The sequence below is a fragment of the Gadus macrocephalus genome, chromosome 23 (assembly GCF_031168955.1).
Source record: "Gadus macrocephalus chromosome 23, ASM3116895v1".
NCBI classification, from domain to species: domain Eukaryota; kingdom Metazoa; phylum Chordata; class Actinopteri; order Gadiformes; family Gadidae; genus Gadus; species Gadus macrocephalus.
The window spans coordinates 5,920,031-5,936,836 of NC_082404.1; the positions used below are offsets into that span (position 1 = coordinate 5,920,031).

At 45.6% G+C, this 16,806-nt stretch overlaps 2 protein-coding genes across 5 annotated transcripts in view; both read right to left on the minus strand.

Moving 5' to 3' along the window:
- Nucleotides 1–10,873, minus strand: part of map3k15 (mitogen-activated protein kinase kinase kinase 15) — a 28,541-nt gene extending 17,668 nt beyond the window's left edge. Inside the window, exons 1-10 of one of the 2 annotated variants that reach the window (XM_060045668.1) lie at nucleotides 9,436–10,873; nucleotides 8,164–8,303; nucleotides 7,242–7,265; nucleotides 6,829–6,897; nucleotides 5,303–5,496; nucleotides 3,135–3,303; nucleotides 1,445–1,551; nucleotides 980–1,150; nucleotides 656–768; nucleotides 213–372 (exon numbers count right to left, since the gene is read on the minus strand). In XM_060045668.1, the coding sequence (XP_059901651.1) occupies nucleotides 213–372; nucleotides 656–768; nucleotides 980–1,150; nucleotides 1,445–1,551; nucleotides 3,135–3,303; nucleotides 5,303–5,496; nucleotides 6,829–6,897; nucleotides 7,242–7,265; nucleotides 8,164–8,303; nucleotides 9,436–9,952 (1,664 nt within the window). In that variant the 5' untranslated portion in view covers nucleotides 9,953–10,873. The remainder of the gene's footprint in view (nucleotides 1–212; nucleotides 373–655; nucleotides 769–979; nucleotides 1,151–1,444; nucleotides 1,552–3,134; nucleotides 3,304–5,302; nucleotides 5,497–6,828; nucleotides 6,898–7,241; nucleotides 7,266–8,163; nucleotides 8,304–9,435) is intronic. The other variant, XM_060045669.1, reaches the window with a different exon arrangement.
- Nucleotides 10,874–11,025: 152 nt separating this feature from the next.
- Nucleotides 11,026–16,806, minus strand: part of sh3kbp1 (SH3-domain kinase binding protein 1) — a 14,296-nt gene continuing 8,515 nt past the window's right edge. For 2 of the 3 annotated variants that reach the window (XM_060045697.1, XM_060045696.1), the window contains 7 exons: nucleotides 15,157–15,289; nucleotides 14,996–15,066; nucleotides 14,546–14,652; nucleotides 14,019–14,180; nucleotides 13,277–13,512; nucleotides 12,758–12,821; nucleotides 11,026–12,210 (listed from right to left, as the gene is read on the minus strand). In XM_060045697.1, the coding sequence (XP_059901680.1) occupies nucleotides 12,172–12,210; nucleotides 12,758–12,821; nucleotides 13,277–13,512; nucleotides 14,019–14,180; nucleotides 14,546–14,652; nucleotides 14,996–15,066; nucleotides 15,157–15,289 (812 nt within the window). In that variant the 3' untranslated portion in view covers nucleotides 11,026–12,171. The remainder of the gene's footprint in view (nucleotides 12,211–12,757; nucleotides 12,822–13,276; nucleotides 13,513–14,018; nucleotides 14,181–14,545; nucleotides 14,653–14,995; nucleotides 15,067–15,156; nucleotides 15,290–16,806) is intronic. The other variant, XM_060045698.1, reaches the window with a different exon arrangement.

The window sequence follows — 16,806 nt, forward strand, 5'->3', positions numbered from 1 at the left end:
CACTTCTATTAACAATGACTGTATTGAGTTTAAAGGGGTAATTTAGGGGTTGATCATTTCTATAGCAAATATGTTACAGTTGCCGAGCTAATATGAGCTAGCCTGCTAAATGACTAGCACATATAAGGGTTCTAAGATTTATTCACTTTAAAATTGTATAAATTAATTCATGTTCATAAAATAACTTTCATTGGTTTCATATTTGCTGTTACCAAAGAGGTGGCTTAAGTTTGAAGAGCTTTTCGGCGGCCTGCGTAGCTTTGGGAATGTCGTTAGCTAGCATGCTAACGGTGAAGAACTGGCCCACGTCCCAGTAGTTGTTCATCTTCTCCAGGGAACCCTTACGACCCAAGAGGCTGTTCAACCTCACACCTGGGACAGGGATGGTAGAAGAAGGTGAGAAAACTAACTCACAAACAAACCTTTTTTGATCCTACTTTCCGCACCTTTGCTCATAAATAACAATTTGCTTTTTGGAATACAATATAAATGCATTCAGGCTACGACAATAATAAGGAGAGAGGTCAAATACAATAAATAGCACAAAGGATGGATTTGAAGTGGACACAAAATTGCTACACAATAAAGAAATAGGGGTAAAATGTGGGAATTTGTGTCAATTGATGTGTTAGGACTTCCCTTTCACTCCTCTCACCTATTTTCCTCAGTTCAATTGAGCTCTCAAACTGCTGTCCGGCCACTATGAGGAGGACGGCCAGGTTGATACCAGAGTACAGAGTTGGCTGCAACTCAAATCCCTTTCTGTACCTGAGATAACAAGATGGGCTGATGAGGTCAGTGTTTACAGGGAGATATTTTCTTTTAAATGCATAATTGGTAAAGCTTGGTAAGAGAAATGATGAGTAAGATTGAATGTTAACAATAAGTAACCTGCTCAATGTGAGATCAAAACATAAACTCAGGATAAAGCTTTAAGGACAAGTCTGGATCCTCAAAATAAGGGTAAGGTTCCACCTACCACTGTATTGCGTTGTCTCGGTTCTTTGTGTCCTTGCAGTCCGAGTCGAGGAAGATGTCCTTATAAATCCTCCCGCAGAGACAGAACATGTCTGGGGCCGGGTGCTCACAGGACTGCAACACCTGGAGCATCACACACAGGGCCTTCTCTCTGTCTCCAGGACTGTTCCTCCTGCAGACCGGTGTGTGAGAGAGAGAGAGAGAGAGAGAGAGAGAGAGAGAGAGAGAGAGAGAGACAGATACATACACAGACACATATAAAGACATACAGAGTATGTAATCATAGTTTCCCATAAAATCGTGATGTCCGGATTACACCGTTAAAAAACAGCACGGTTCATCCCATACCAACAGAGAATGTGTGTATGGCTCAGACCGCTCAATAACAATGGACCAACGAGGAAGCATCTTACGGTTTCCATCTTATCAGAGATTGTCCACACTTTGAAAGCCCTGTGGGGCGTACCTGTTGAGGGCGAAGGCGTAGTGGAACTGGATCATGGGTTGTGTTGCCAGGTCACATGTGGGCAGCTGCTCCAAGGTGTCGACCAGCTTCACCATGGCGTCGTAGTCCTGGGTCGTAGATCGAGGTCACAGGGTAAAGAGTGATGCTTTTCACAACTGTGATTATGTTTGTTTGCGGTATCTGTGGATGCGTGTAATTATGTTTTAATGATGTTATTTGTTGTATGGTGTACCTGTGGTACATGGCTGATTGTTAAACGGTGATTATTTTATAGATGGCAGGACGATTACTTTATGTGGAACTTGCTGTCTATGTCTGATATAGGATGTGTATATTACAATGTTATCCTTGCAAATATCTCAGTGTTTCCCCTATATGCACCTAGCAGCGGCGGTCCGCCGCTAATGAATTTCTTTTTTTTAAGAGGAGAGGAGAGCTTCAGCTTATCTCTTTAAAATACGAATGTTATATTATTTTGCGCAAAGCAAAATAATATAACATTCCGTGCACTACGGACGCTGGATATGCGCTTCATATCCAGGTCAATTCACACACTTGTGAGTAAAGTATATAAACGGAGAGGAGAGCTCCTTCTTATCTCTTTAAAAAACGAATGTTATATTATTTTGCGCTACGGACGCTTCATATCCAGGTCAATTCACACACTTGTGAGTAAAGTATATAAACGGAGAGGAGAGCTCCTTATCTCTTTAAAAAACGAATGTTATATTATTTTGCGCTACGGACGCTTCATATCCAGGTCAATTCACACACCTGAGTAAAGCATATAAACGGAGAGGAACTTCCGTAAAGTTGGAAATAAATTGGCAGATTCAGAGTTTGATGTTCAATATCATCAGTGAAACATTGTTGCGACACAATTGAGTGTAGGAACCTAGAGAACCAGCTACAACATGGTTTTCATCCAAACGAGCCGTCTTTAGCGAACGGTGAATTGCATTGGCTTCTGTGAGCTGTCGGCTTTCAGCCGCGAGGTTAGGGACCGTCTGCAAAGTGCAAAACTGGAAACGACCACAATGGTACAATTTGAACAGCGTCGCCATTATTGACTCGAGTCCCAAAACTTCTTCAATAGATGCATGGCCTCTTTATGGTCCTACTACAACCTTTGTGATGGGGAGAGGGGAGGGAGTGGGAAGATGCATTGGTTGGAGGCACAGACCTTTTCGATAGTTGTAGTATTTGTGTTATGTGATTTTACTGTATAGGGTTGTTGTTGATATAATATACGGTATTTTTTGTTAAATAAATATAAATAATTGTTTTAAAGATTATACTTGTGATTGTCAATCTCTCCATATTTGCCCTGCTCATTACTGTGCACCAATGTACTGTATGTACACCCTTCTGGTGCCGGCAGACACATAGAAACCTCCCGGCAGGGTGCGCTTTGCGAGCACACCAAAAATTTGCGACAGGAAAAAAAAATCATTTCACCTCCGCTGCTGCAACTCAATCCTATCTTATAGGAAAACAGCCGGTTCATCGTCAAAGGCTTTTTGAGGATTTTGTGTATCTGTATCTGTATCTATGGGTGTGTTGAATTATATTGTGTGGTGTACCTGTATGTCTCTCTGAGAGAAGGGCAGGTTCATGACCATGTCCTTTGTGAAGACATAATGATGTGTGTGTGTATCTACAGGTGAATGTAAGGCAGTGCATGGAGTACCTGTATGTCTCTGTAGGAGAACAGCAGGTTCATGACTATGTCCTGAGTCAGGACCTCAGTGTTGTCGATGCGCAGCTTGATGCGGGTTAGCTCTTTTGCTAGCTCTTCTCCCTGGTACTTCTCCCTCGCCTTCCGGATGTCGTTCAGCAAAGTATCCTTAAAAGAGGCACTGGGACGGAGATTCACATCAGAAAACTTTAGAATGACTTTATGTACCGAAGGAAATTTTTCCAATGTGGACAGTCCAATGTCTTCTGCATTGAAAACAACAGCAACATATATGTACCAAGAAATCACATCCTCTCACTACATACACATTACAGAGAACACAACCATGAACAAGGCACTGCCTGAGATGGAGTTTAGGGCCTTAATTGACAAGTGAACACACAAAATGTGTTCCATAAAAACCATTTCACCTCCGCTGCTGCAACTCCATCCTATAGGGAAACACTGCATATCATATAAACCTTGCCAAGATGCCATAAGGAAAATGCCTCATCGTGTTGCGATCAGCGAATGCCATCTTGCCGATACAATGTGCAACAGACCACAGCATTAGCATGACTTAGCACATGTTAACATTGCTTAGTAGGAGGCTGTGTTAGCATCACTAAGTACATGTTAACATGACCTTCCATGCGTTAACATGGTAGGTCATGACCTGACCTACCATGCGGTAACATGTTGATAGCATGACTAAGAACATCTAAGCGGTGCCATGCCGTAATTCCGACGCCTCATTGTTCCGACGTCTCAATGGTCCGAAATATTTCCCATTAGATCGACATGCCACTATGCCGACGGTTCAATGTTCCGAAAACGGAACCCATTGGTCCGAAGGTCCGTTTGTCCGACTTTTAAAAAAGGAGGCGCATTAGGCCGACGGTTCAATATGCCGAATAGGCCAAGGCGCAATTCCAAATGTGTGATTATGAAACCAAAAATAAAAGACGATGTAGGCTAAGTTCCAGCAGTGCACTTCTCCAAGCCAGACTGTTGCTGTGGGCTTGAACGGTCACAAGAGGGGAATTTATGAAGTGCCTACATATCACGTTCACGATGAATATTGGAGAGCAAAGTGACAACGCTTCACTTCATTTCGACACAGTGTTTCAGCCCCATGGACAGAGAGCGTAGGTCTAATTCTCAACACAGGCACGAACACACACACACACACACACACACACACAGACACACACACACACACTTGACTAAGTACATGTATGAGGTATAAGTTTGACTAAATCAATACCAGCGAATTTATTTAGGCTAAAAGCCCACTGTAAACACAGTAAACAACACATATAGGCCCACACACAGCTACTAAAGATAAAAATTGTATTTGTTCTTCACTCACCGTTTGACTTCTTTACGGGAAAAGTATTAGTCCTTGTATAACTTGTATAACGTTATACAAGGACTAATACTTTTCCCGTAAAGAAGTCAAACGGTGAGTGAAGAACAAATACATTTTTTATCTTTAGTAGCTGTGTGTGGGCCTATATGTGTTGTTTACTGTGTTTACAGTGGGCTTTTAGCCTAAATAAATTCGCTGGTATTGATTTAGTCAAACTTATACCTCATACATGTACTTAGTCAAGTGTGTGTGTGTGTGTGTGTGTGTGTGTGTTCGTGCCTGTGTTGAGAATTAAACCTACGCTCTCTGTCCATGGGGCTGAAACACTGTGTCGAAATGAAGTGAAGCGTTGTCACTTTGCTCTCCAATATTCATCGTGAACGTGATATGTAGGCCTATGTTGTATTTTGGAGAGAGAGCGAGAGAGAGTGTGAGCGAGGTATAAAACTCTTTATATGTAGGCCTATTCGGCATATTGAACCGTCGGCCTAATGCGCCTCCTTTTTGAAAAGTCGGACAAACGGACATTCGGACCAATGGGTTCCATTTTCGGGAACATTGAACCGTCGGCATCGTGGCATGTCGATCTAATGGGAAATATATCGGACCATTGAGACGTCGGATCAATGTGTTGTCGGAATTACGGGCAGGCCCCCATCTTAGCATAGCCTAGCATGAGTTTGCATGACTGACCATGTTAGCATGAGCCAGGACATTGAATTACCACGTGTTTGCGGGACCTAGCATGAATGAGCACATGTATGCTAACGTATGCCCAAGCTTGTGCCAGCACTTGGGAGCGTCTCACCATGAGGTGACGTGGATGTCCTTCAGGAGGCTGCTGAAGCGGTCGGTGAGGGGGACACACAGCGGGCCCAGCAGGTTGTCCCAGCTGGGCTGCATGTACTCGCTGGCCCGGCGCTGGGCGTCGCTCTCACAGCACATGTACTCATGGTTGGGGGTCAGGACGTAGGGGATGAAGTAGTAGTTCCCACTGGAGGCCTAGGGGTGGAGGGAGACACCAGGGTTCGATGAGGTTGGCTTCATTTGTGAGTAGGTTTGATTTGATTAGAATAGATAAAAGACGAGATAAGGTTGCATTATGCATTATTTACGTTAATAATGAATATATTTGTTTGGATTAGGTTAGTTTAATAAAATTTGATAATCATTACAGTACATCAATTGAGATTACATTGGTTTCATTAAATTAGAACGATCACATCCATTTAATGCATTTTATTACAGGTAAATTAAATGAACAGCACGCTTATTGTTAAATGATTATTAGATGATTCATTATGAAGAGATCTTAACAACAGCTTTACTTGTTTTATATGCTTGTCTTGTAAGTAAACTTCTGTATCAAAATGTGGTACACAGACTGGATGTCAAATCAGCACCCACTTTAGAGAAAATACATTATTCAGCATAACCCAACACACGCACAAAGTGCACACACACTCACACATGCATATACACACTTCTCTTGCTTTTTCATCTGTTTAGTCTAAAGTAGTATTATCATTTTCTTTCCAAAAACATATATAAGTATTTCAGTTTTTGTCCTTATCTTCCACCTTTGTGATTCTGTCTTTTTTTCTTGTGTTCTTTACCACAAGGTCAAACAACACAGTCTATGGCTATCTTATGTAGTTCCTGTGACAGAGTACTTTAAGCAGAGTGTCATACAGCAGTCTTTGGATGTCTTACTGGATATAAATAACCCAACACATTAACCAGTGTTTACCAAACAACACAGAGGGAGGACGACCAAAGAGGCAAGTTTCCATGCTGTTAGTTGTCTGAGCTGACATAAACAACACGTTATTGTGTTGGAGTATATTCAATGTCATGTTTGGTTAAATTTGTTATTCTACCAATGTATGTACTTTCTGTAAAGAGCCACGTCAGCATTTCTGAGGTTCAAAAATTCCAACTGCCAACAGGAAATTCTTCAAAAGAAGCTGCTTACTTAGCATTGTAAAAAAAGGCTAGTCAAGCACTTTTTGCATTTGTCAGACACTGTTAGCTAACTTTTTTCATGTTCAAATATTTAACCAACTTTTATTATTATCAGAAGGACTGTAATAGTAGTAGTAGTAGTAGTAGTAGTTGTGGTCAGGTTCTCATGCCTTGATTATGCTTATTTTCCCCTACTGCGTAGTTTGAGTGATTTGATTGAGTGAATGTCAACATTATGGGGTGAGCTCAGAAGACGAGATGACCACCACTCCGGTGAGCTGAGGGAGATCCATCATGCACGGCTCTGAAGCGTGCACGTGCCCTCAGGCAGACTCTCACGAGGGTGCACGTTGTCAGGAAGATACATACTTTGTTTCGTAATCCAGAGCCTCTGTACTCTTGGGGCAACTGTACCCATGGTACTAGGGGACGAGCTGCCTACTCCACACACACACACACACACACACACACACACACACACACACACACACACACACACACACACACACACACACACACGAAACACACACACACGCGTATACAAATACATACACACACATACAGTGCACATACCATGCACACAAAATTACAGTACATATATAGACACACAAATATAAATTACCCATGTGCAATACACACACAAACACATACACAGCATAGAAACAGCATAGCAGCCATAAACATGTATCATTATAAAATTAATTATGGTCACTGTGGATTTTTCCAATGTAATAATCATTTGAAAAATAAAAACAGACACGCGCCAACAGAGAGAGACTTACTGTGTTTTTCTGGGCGACCATGTCCTGTGAGAGGGAAAGAAATAAGCATTGTGTGTCACTTCTCACACTCAGCCCCAGCAGTCACTCCAGGGTGACCAGGCTGTGTTCTCTGTTCACCCCTAAATGCATTTTATTGCATTCATGGATCTTATTGTGGCAAATCAGCGCTTTAAGATTACGAACACAAAGACTTCATTCAGGTAGTTCCCAGCTATATTTTGTCCTGCCCTCACGTCCGGCTGTGTCATCTTAGGTGTGTTCACAGGGTCAAAGGCCAAACTGAATAAACTGATCGTACATAAATAAGTCTTGGGGGGCCAACAGTAGATGAAGAATAATGGAGGCAGATCGGATGTAATGAAAACTAGAGGCCGACGTTACATCAGGGCGTCTGGGGACGGAAGCATGCAAGGGAAAGTGGGGACAGACGGAACACAAGGAAAACTGGGGACAGACGGAACAAAAGGAAAACTGGGGATAGACGGAACACAAGGAAAACTGGGGGCGACAGTAAATGAGGTCCGTGTTGTTTGTCATGTGAAGGCCCCATGGTGCATTCCTGTTGGAGCAGCTGTTGTCCCGCAGAACAGTGTGTCACGCACACCGCCGCCACACAGAAATATACGTGTACCCCCGCCTCGGACAAATAGGGTCAATAAATCAATCACACGTGTGGATGCACGAGCAAACACACACACACTCACACAATCTATTGCTTGCACAAACACACACACACACATACTACAATAAAACCATGCGTGGGTGTGTTTGTGTGCATGTGGGTGTGTATGTGTGTGTATGTAAGTTGCTTGGTAGTATCATGTGAACTGTTTATACAATTTGTGTGTGTGTGTGTAATTATATATATGTGTGTGTGTACCTTGCAGGACTTTTCTATGTGTGTGTGTGTGTGTGTGTGTACCTTGAGGGACAGGGCGGTGTCTGGGTCTGTGTCGTGGTACAGGATGACGTTGTTGGCCATGTCAAAGCTCTCCCTCACCCCCAGGTGGTAGAAGAGAGAGGGCTGCCGGAACACATCGCTCATGTCCACCACGGCAATGTCTGAGGGAGAGAGAGAGTGAGGGGGAGAGAGACATGGGGTTATATTGAGAGGGGGAGAGAGAGATATGATATTGTTCTGACATAATATTTTATGTAATGCATAACACTGTAATGCTTTGGCAACACTGTTTGGTTTACCACAATAGTCATGCCAATAAAGCTTTTTTTAATTTAATTGAAGAGAGAGAGAGAGAGGGAGAGAGGGAGAGGGAGAGGGAGAATGAGGGGGAGAGGGATAAAGACAGAGACATACTCAGAGAGAGAGAGAGAACCATGGAGAGAGACACAGACAAAAGGAGAGAGAGTGACAGGTAGAAAGACAGAGGTAGAGAGAGAAAGAGGGAGAGAGAGAGAGACAGTCCAAAGTATCCAGGGATGCCCACTCATCACTCCCTTGGTTTTTCTACTCGTATCTTTTAAGGTAATGGAGTGTAGATACAAGCTAGATACAGTTCAGCAGTGTGAGGAGAAAAAAACAAACAAAGTTAAAATGTTTGGGACCATAATGAAAAGATGAGAAGGACCATTAAGTGCAGCTCCCCCCAACCTTATTCAGCTCTAAAGTCATATAAACATATGGAAATTGCAATTTAAAGAGAGAGAGAGAGTGTGTGGGTGTGTGTGTGTGTGCGTTTTTGTGTGGGTGTGTGGGTGTGTTTGTATGTGTGATGGGGTGTGCGCGTGCATGTGTGGCGGGGTGTGTGTGTGTGTTATCAGCGGAGTAATCCCTGATAAAACAGGTAGAAAATGGATGTTTAAATTATTTCATGATGACAATTCAAATCCTTAACTGATACTTTATGAGCATGACATGGAAAAAATTACTAAATCCTCAACCAAACAAGTTCTTACCTTGAGAAAGACCACTCATGACATGTGGAAAGACATAATATGAGGAATCCAATTGTCTCCGGAGGCCAGACCACCGAAACCATACCAACCCATTATTTAAAGCTCATGTTGCATGAATCTTTCATTCAAAACATGTCGAACGGCACAGATTATTTGCCACAAATGTATACTTTTATTGAATGATTGCAAGTGGTTTTGTGTTTTGTTCGGTGTTTTATTTCGTGTTATCGCGTCAACAAAACGCTCTGACCCAACCGTGGTTCCACGGGGAGTCACTCACCTGCGTCGTAAAAGGTATCCAGCACCGACGTCTCTCCAAAGTCCAGTCGGCCGAAGGTCACGGTAGTGAGCAGCGCGCTCTCCGCGTCGCACGCCTTCTGCAGGCACTGCAGGGCGCCCGACTCCGGGCTGCTAGCCATCACCGCTTTCATCCCGTCATTAAGCACGTACACCGCGCGCAACGACCGCTGCTTTGCCGGCGGGGCCGGGCTGGCCACGTCCCCTCTCCCGCCTCCTCCACCTCCTCCTCCACCCTGGTCCCGCTCTCGATCGACCATGCTCAGCCCCCCTCCCGCGGAGTGGTCGCCTCCCGCGTCTGCGGCCGGCGCGCTCTGGCCCGTCTCCATGTGCAGCGAAGACAAGGACAAGTGGTGGTGCGTGTCCGCTCCTCTTCTCTCTCGTCTCCCGGTGTCCGTGGCTTGGGCCGTGTGGCGGGGTCTCCCGACTCCGTCCTGCTCCCTCCCTCGCGCGCACCTGAGGCTGGCGGAGCGCTGCGTTCTGGGTTGGTCTTCCTGCATCTCCGCCTCATTAGTTCACATTATCCGCTGATTATCTCGCACCAAGGGGCCTGCGACCCGAGACCGGATCCGACTAGATCCTCCCAGCAGACATCGCAGGGGTGGGGAGTTATGATATACGCCTCATGGCAAGAGTCTAGACTTGAGTGCTTTACGAAAGATCTGACAGAAGCGTCAAAACGACGGAAAAAGTTGAATATGCAATTATTATGTTATTATATTATATATATATTATAGTTATTATGCAAGCGTTGAATTGAAAATAAAATAAAAGTGTTTTGGCCTATAAAAGCGTGCTAGTCCTCCTCAAGCAATCCATCGAAAGAACAACCTGGATCTGGTAACCGTGTCAGCGTGACGGCTCATGAGGTCCAGCTACTTTACAGGCTGCCGACACGCTCTCCAAACAGGCGACCCAACCCAGGCTCCCCTCTGACGCCTGGCCACGATCTAGTCTTGATAGTTGGACGTGTGTTCGCCCTCGTTGCATGCCAGCTAAATATAAAACGGAATGTCAGTTTGTCCGCCAAGTCCTTGGCGTAGCACGCGGCCAAGACATTCTGAAGTTTTGTGTCTCGTACGGGACGACTCCGGAGGACAGCGGGGAGCGGTGTTCATCGCATTCCAGGTGAAATGTTGTTAAATCCACCTAGTGCGTTTACGTGTAATGCTATAAGCACGATCTGCTCGCCCATTGGTTTGTCCGTATAGTGTGCGTGTGTGGTGTGTGTGTGTGTGTGTGTGTGTGTGTGTGTGTGTGTGTGTGTGTGTGTGTGTGTGTGTGTGTGTGTGTGTGTGTGTGTGTGTGTGTGTGTGTGTGTGTGTGTGTGTGTGTGTGTGTGTGTGTGTGTGTGTGAAAGAGAGAATGCCAATGTTATTCGATTCTATTGATATCAGACTCAAACATAGGCAAACAGACACGCAGACAGGCACACATAGACACACACTCACAATAAAATCGAACGATTATAGGTGGAACAGAATACATAAACGCACACACACACACACACACACACACACAGCACACGCAGTGGAACAGAATACATAAACACACACACACATACACGTGGTGATAAACTTGGAATACATTTTATTAAAATCTGCACACATACAGTACATCATAGCATCTTTATAACACTGAAATATAAAAGTATATATATTTATTTATATCGCTATCTTGGAGATATTACAGACCAAGTCAAGAAAAAAAGAACCTTGTCGTCTTCGCTGTTTGGTCTTCGTCACAAAGAAAGAAAGAAAGAAAGAAAGAAAGAAAGACAAAAAGTTGGGCTTGGAAGGAAGGAAGGCCACGGTGATGGGTTGCCATAGCTACTGTGCACACGTGAGGAAGAGCGGCGAATGGACATACGCACGCACACACACACATCTATGCACGTGCACACACCTGGGGAAGAGGCAAAGGCCGTGGAGTGTGCACAGCACAGGTCATTCACCTCTCTCTCTCTCTCTCTCTCTCTCTCTCTCTCTCTCTCTCTCTCTCTCTCTCTCTCTCTCTCTCCCCCTTCAGTACCGGTATGCGTCCGCAACCACAGCTCTGCTTGGTTGTTCCGTAACCGAGGCAACGCATACATGTACCACCTGGAGTAGGCTCCCATTGACGTAAACAAAGTGACATGCCTCTCCAAACAAAAATAATTAAACATTTTAAAATAAAGTGAAAAAAAGAATAAGGCTGTGAACGTGTGTGTGCTTAAGGATGTGGATAAGTGTGTGTGCGTGGCTATGGGAGCGTGGATGTGTGAGGCTGTGGATGTGTGTGCATGCATGCATCCCCACTTGCATGCGAGTGTGTTTGTGTGTGTGAGGACATGGTTGTGTGTTTGTGTGGACCTGGGAGTGGTGTGTGAGTGTGTGTGTGTGTGTGTGTGTGTGTGTGTGTGTGTGTGTGTGTGTGTGTGTGTGTGTGTGTGTGTGTGTCTGTCTGTGTTTGTGTGTGTGAAGACTTGGGTGTGTGTGTGTGTGTGTGTTTGTGTGTGTGTGTGGGGATGTGACATGGCTCTTTGTATCGTATAGTCATTGACATCACATTGATGATGATGATGATGATGATGATGATGATGATGACCATGTGGCATTTGGCACAAACTAGACGTGGGTGCGTGTGAGGCTTGAGAAGACCTCATAATGGTTTATTCTAAAAGGCGGGGCATCCGGTGTGGTGATGTCATCAGAGCGCGCCAGTGCTGGCGCTGGGCTCGTCATTTGGAGAGGTTCTTCTTAATGTGCTCTACCTCCATCTGGTCCACACACCCACACACACACACACACACACACACACACACACACACACACACACACACACACACACACACACACACACACACACACACACACACACACACAAATATATGAATAAAGATTAGATTGTAGACAAGATCAAACTAAATACAAATACAAATTAAATATTCAAACCTCACACTGAAATTAAAAAGGTAAAGTTCAAAATTCAAAACACAACGTTTAAGCTCCACCAATCACAATAATACATTTAAATTCTAAATTCCAATTCATTCTACACAATTCTTCTAATTCGAAACAGCGGCGGTACCACGTTTAGCCGTGTCCTAGGAATCAGAACACAAATGGGAGTAGGATGCACATTTACGAACGTTAGTTTTTTAAATGTTAAGTCATAGAGCCATCAGATATAGAGAGTGAGCCCCAAGCTCTCTGGATAGAGCCTCTGGACGAAGGGTTGTGAGCACAACAGCAGAGCGGAGCTCCCGTCTCTCCGCGCGGACCCATGTCCACATGGACCCAGGGAGGCTCAGCAGGTGCTCTCACCTGTAGGGAGATGCGGCTCCGCTTCTCCTCCTCCAGATCGCTGTTCAGCTGCCTCATCTCCTGCCTGCAACACACACGTACACAAACATCAGCATTGTTACCGCAATACCTACACACACGCGCAGACATGCACACGCCCTGACGGCTGACAATATGACATAGTCCCAACACACACAGACCCAACTTATCATGGATTCAACCATACCCCACACCCACGCACACACACACACACACACACACACACACACACACACACACACACACACACACACACACACACATATTAAGATATTAGTGCACATGCACACACACAGCATTCTCTCTCTCTCTCTCTCTCTCTCTCTCTCTCTCTCTCTCTCTCTCTCTCTCTCTCTCTCCATCTCTCTCTCTCTCTCTCTCTCTCTCTCTCTCTCTCTCTCTCTCTCTCTTTCGCTCTTTCGCTCTTTCGCTCTCTCTCTCTGGACAAGATGCACACACACACACAAACATACACACACAGCCCCACACACACACACACACCTGTGCTGGCTCTTGAGTAGTTCCACGGAGGTCTTCAGTTCCCTCAGCTGGGCTCGGAGTTCCTCCAGAGTGACGGGAGTCATGGGGAAGTGGCGGAGCTCGGGGGAGGGGCTTAGAGTGGAGGGGGAGGGGCTTCGCACCAAGGAGGAGGAAGGGGAGATGGAGCGGTGGCTGGAGCTGCTGCTGGGGTTCGGGATGCTTGGTTTAGGCGGCAGGGCCGACTTTCCATCCGGGATCTGAGGACACACACACACACACACACACACACCATGTATTACATTTGGAGAAAAAAATAATATCTTGTTTTATTTTGACTATTAATAAAGGACATCTCATCTTATCTATACCCTTACTCTTAAATATACATATATATCTTTATTTATGCATTCTTGTGTGTTGTTGACTTCCAAGGAGTAGGCCATGATGTCAGCGCTACTTAGCATAGACAGACATTTATTGTAATCAATATTGTCATTGTGATCATTTTTCTCCACTGTCGCGCTGCCATTTCCTTAATCCAATACCAAAAATTCCCGTGACATGCCACCAGGTGTGGAGTGACAGGTGGACGCGCCCACCTGTGATGTCATAAGGGGCAGATTTCCAAAACGGCTTGTGACGGCTAATCACACCTGGTGGCATGTCATGGGACCTTTAACGGCAGCCTATGGACTCACTACGTTTATAATGTTTTGTTATGGCGCCCTCTGTTGTATCAAACCATAACTGCATCTTTTCCTACCGTGACGGAGGGCACTACTTTCCTCCGCGAGACGTTCTCAGGCCTTAAGGGAGGCGCCTCCTGCTCCTCCTTCTCTCTCCTCTCCTTCTCTCTCCTCTCCTTCTCTCTCCTCTCCTCCTCCAGCGCTAGGACGTCCTGCATGTCAGCAGACGAAAGAGAAGGCTGTGTGTGTGTGTGTGTGTGTGTGGGGGGGGGGGGGGGTGAGTATGTTGTTGTGTTGGTGTGTGTTTTTGGGTGTGTGTGTGAGTTTTTTGAAATAGAGGGGGGAAAGAGGAGCACGGTAAATATCGGGAGTAATTGTGTACAGTATTTAAACATCTTTATGTGTGCGTGTTTGTGGGTTTGTTGTGGTGTGACAATATATTTTTTTATACTTATCTATGCGTTGGTGTGTTTGTTTGTGCGTGTGTTCGGTGTGTGCGCGCGTGTGTGTGTGTGCGCGTGCCTGTGCGTGTGTGCGCGTGTGTGTTTTCGTGTTTGCGTGCGTGTGTGCGCACGCGTGTGCGTGTGTGTGTGTGTGTGTTTACAAGAGAGATGATCTGTGAGCGAGGTCGCCGGTCGGTTATCCTTGGTCGTGAGGCCGTGGGATGATTCAGCCTCTCAGACGATATGATCACTGCATCCAGGTCCACCTCTACACACACACACACACACACACACACACACACACACACACACACACACACACACACACACACACACACACACACACACACACACACACACACACACACACACACACACACACTGTTATTTCACCATCATTAAAGCACAAACACGCCACATCATGACACAAACGTCAACAATACAATGACAAAGGAGACACACACGATGACAAATGAACACACAAAATGAACACAAGAGAGAAAAGGAAAGAGAGAGAGAGAGAATATTTCGCTATAGAATGGAACCTAATTTGGGTACAAAGGTCTCCCTTTCAATCTGATTGGCTGAAACCCCCTGTCAGTCGAACTCACCGGTGTCATGTAACAAGTCAGAGGCAGAGTCTGGTGTTGAAGCTCCGCCCTCAGATTTAGGGCTTTCACACCTGAGCAGGTAAACCATACAGTGGGATTAGCTCTGTGCGTCTGTGTGTGTGCGCTCCTACAGAGGAATGTGTGTGTGTGTAATTGTGTACTTCGTGCGCGGCCTCTCTGGGCGTCGAGGGGCTTGGGAGGAAGAGGCGGGGCTTGTCTTTGGGGGGAGGGGCTTCTTGGGAGGGACAGACGGGAGGGCGGGCTTAGGGATGTCTCCCACCTTTGTCTCTTCACCTACACATATACACACACACACACACACACGCACAAAAACGTAAAGGTGCACACACATAGACAGACACACACACGTACATTTTCACATGGACGCATACACACACACACAAACAACAAACACCCACACACACAGACACCGACGTACAAACACAGACACATTAACAGGGTTGATGAAGATGAATGTGTATGCGATACACCAACATGAATTGCAATACACACACGAGGATACACCAAATTACCACAAACACAGACTTATTCTAGCACATACATGCGCAACAATGATGTTGTTATCTATTTACGAAAACACAAACAAACAAAGAAATGCTGACACCCAACAAAATACAAAATTCACAGGCAGATAACCTCACACACAAACATGTTTCAATTCAAATTGCAGATCAGGAGAAGTTGTGTTTTGATTTTGTAAGAGCGGAGAGAGAAATGTCTGTTAGGTGCAGCCGGTCAGAGCAGAGAGGGGAACAAGAAAATGCCGGCCATTTTGAGACGTCAACACTTGGTATAGAACAGCAAACAGGGTCAACCCGCTCTTTTAAAGTTTGTGATGAAAGACTGGCAGGGGAGAGGTCAGGAAGTGATTTAGTCATGGGTGAAAAGCACTTCCTGATTCTTGCTACTCAAAAACACGAACCACCACTTTGCCACCAATAGATGGCGACAGATAACAGCACCACTAGCGCATTCAGCGGTCAGTTGCGGAGAGAATTAAGTTAAGATCAGATAAGATAAGGAGTACTTAATTAATCTGTGTTAGGGAAATGCGGAACATCAGAGGAAGCAGAAGGTTCTAGGGCGCCACAGAGAACAGCAGGACAGAGTTGGTCTTTGTTGAGCAGAGCAGATCCCAAGAGGAGCAGAGAACTCCCCGGAGAAGGGCTGGAGGGTAGGAGGGTAGGAGGGTAGGAGTGAGGGTAGGTAGGAGGGTACGTGGGAAGGTAGGAGGGTAAGAGGGTAGGAGGGAGGGTAGGAGGTTAGGAGGGTAGGCAGTAGGTTAGGAGGGTAGGTAGTAGGGTAAGTGGTTTTGCAGGAGGGTTAATAGGAGGGTAGGAGGGAGGGTAGGATAATAAGTAGTTAGGCAAGAGGGTAGGAGGGTAAGTGGGTAGGTAGGAGGGTAAGTGGGTAGGTAGGAGGGTAAGTGGGTAGGTAGGAGGGTAAGTGGGTAGGTAGGAGGGTAAGTGGGTAGGTAGGAAGGTAGGAGGGTAAGTGGGTAGGTAGGAAGGTAGGAGGGTAAGTGGGTAGGTAGGAGGGTAAGTGGGTAGGTAGGAGGGTAAGTGGGTAGGTAGGAGGGTAAGTGGGTAGGTAGGAGGGTAAGTGGGTAGGTAGGAGGGTAAGTGGGTAGGTAGGAAGGTAGGAGGGTAAGTGGGTAGGTAGGAGGGTAAGTGGGTAGGTAGGAGGGTAAGTGGGTAGGTAGGAAGGTAGGAGGGTTAGTGGGTAGGTAGGAGGGGGGTCAGGTAGGAGGGTAAGGTGGTTAGGTAGGGGGGTAGGTTGGTGGGTTGGTG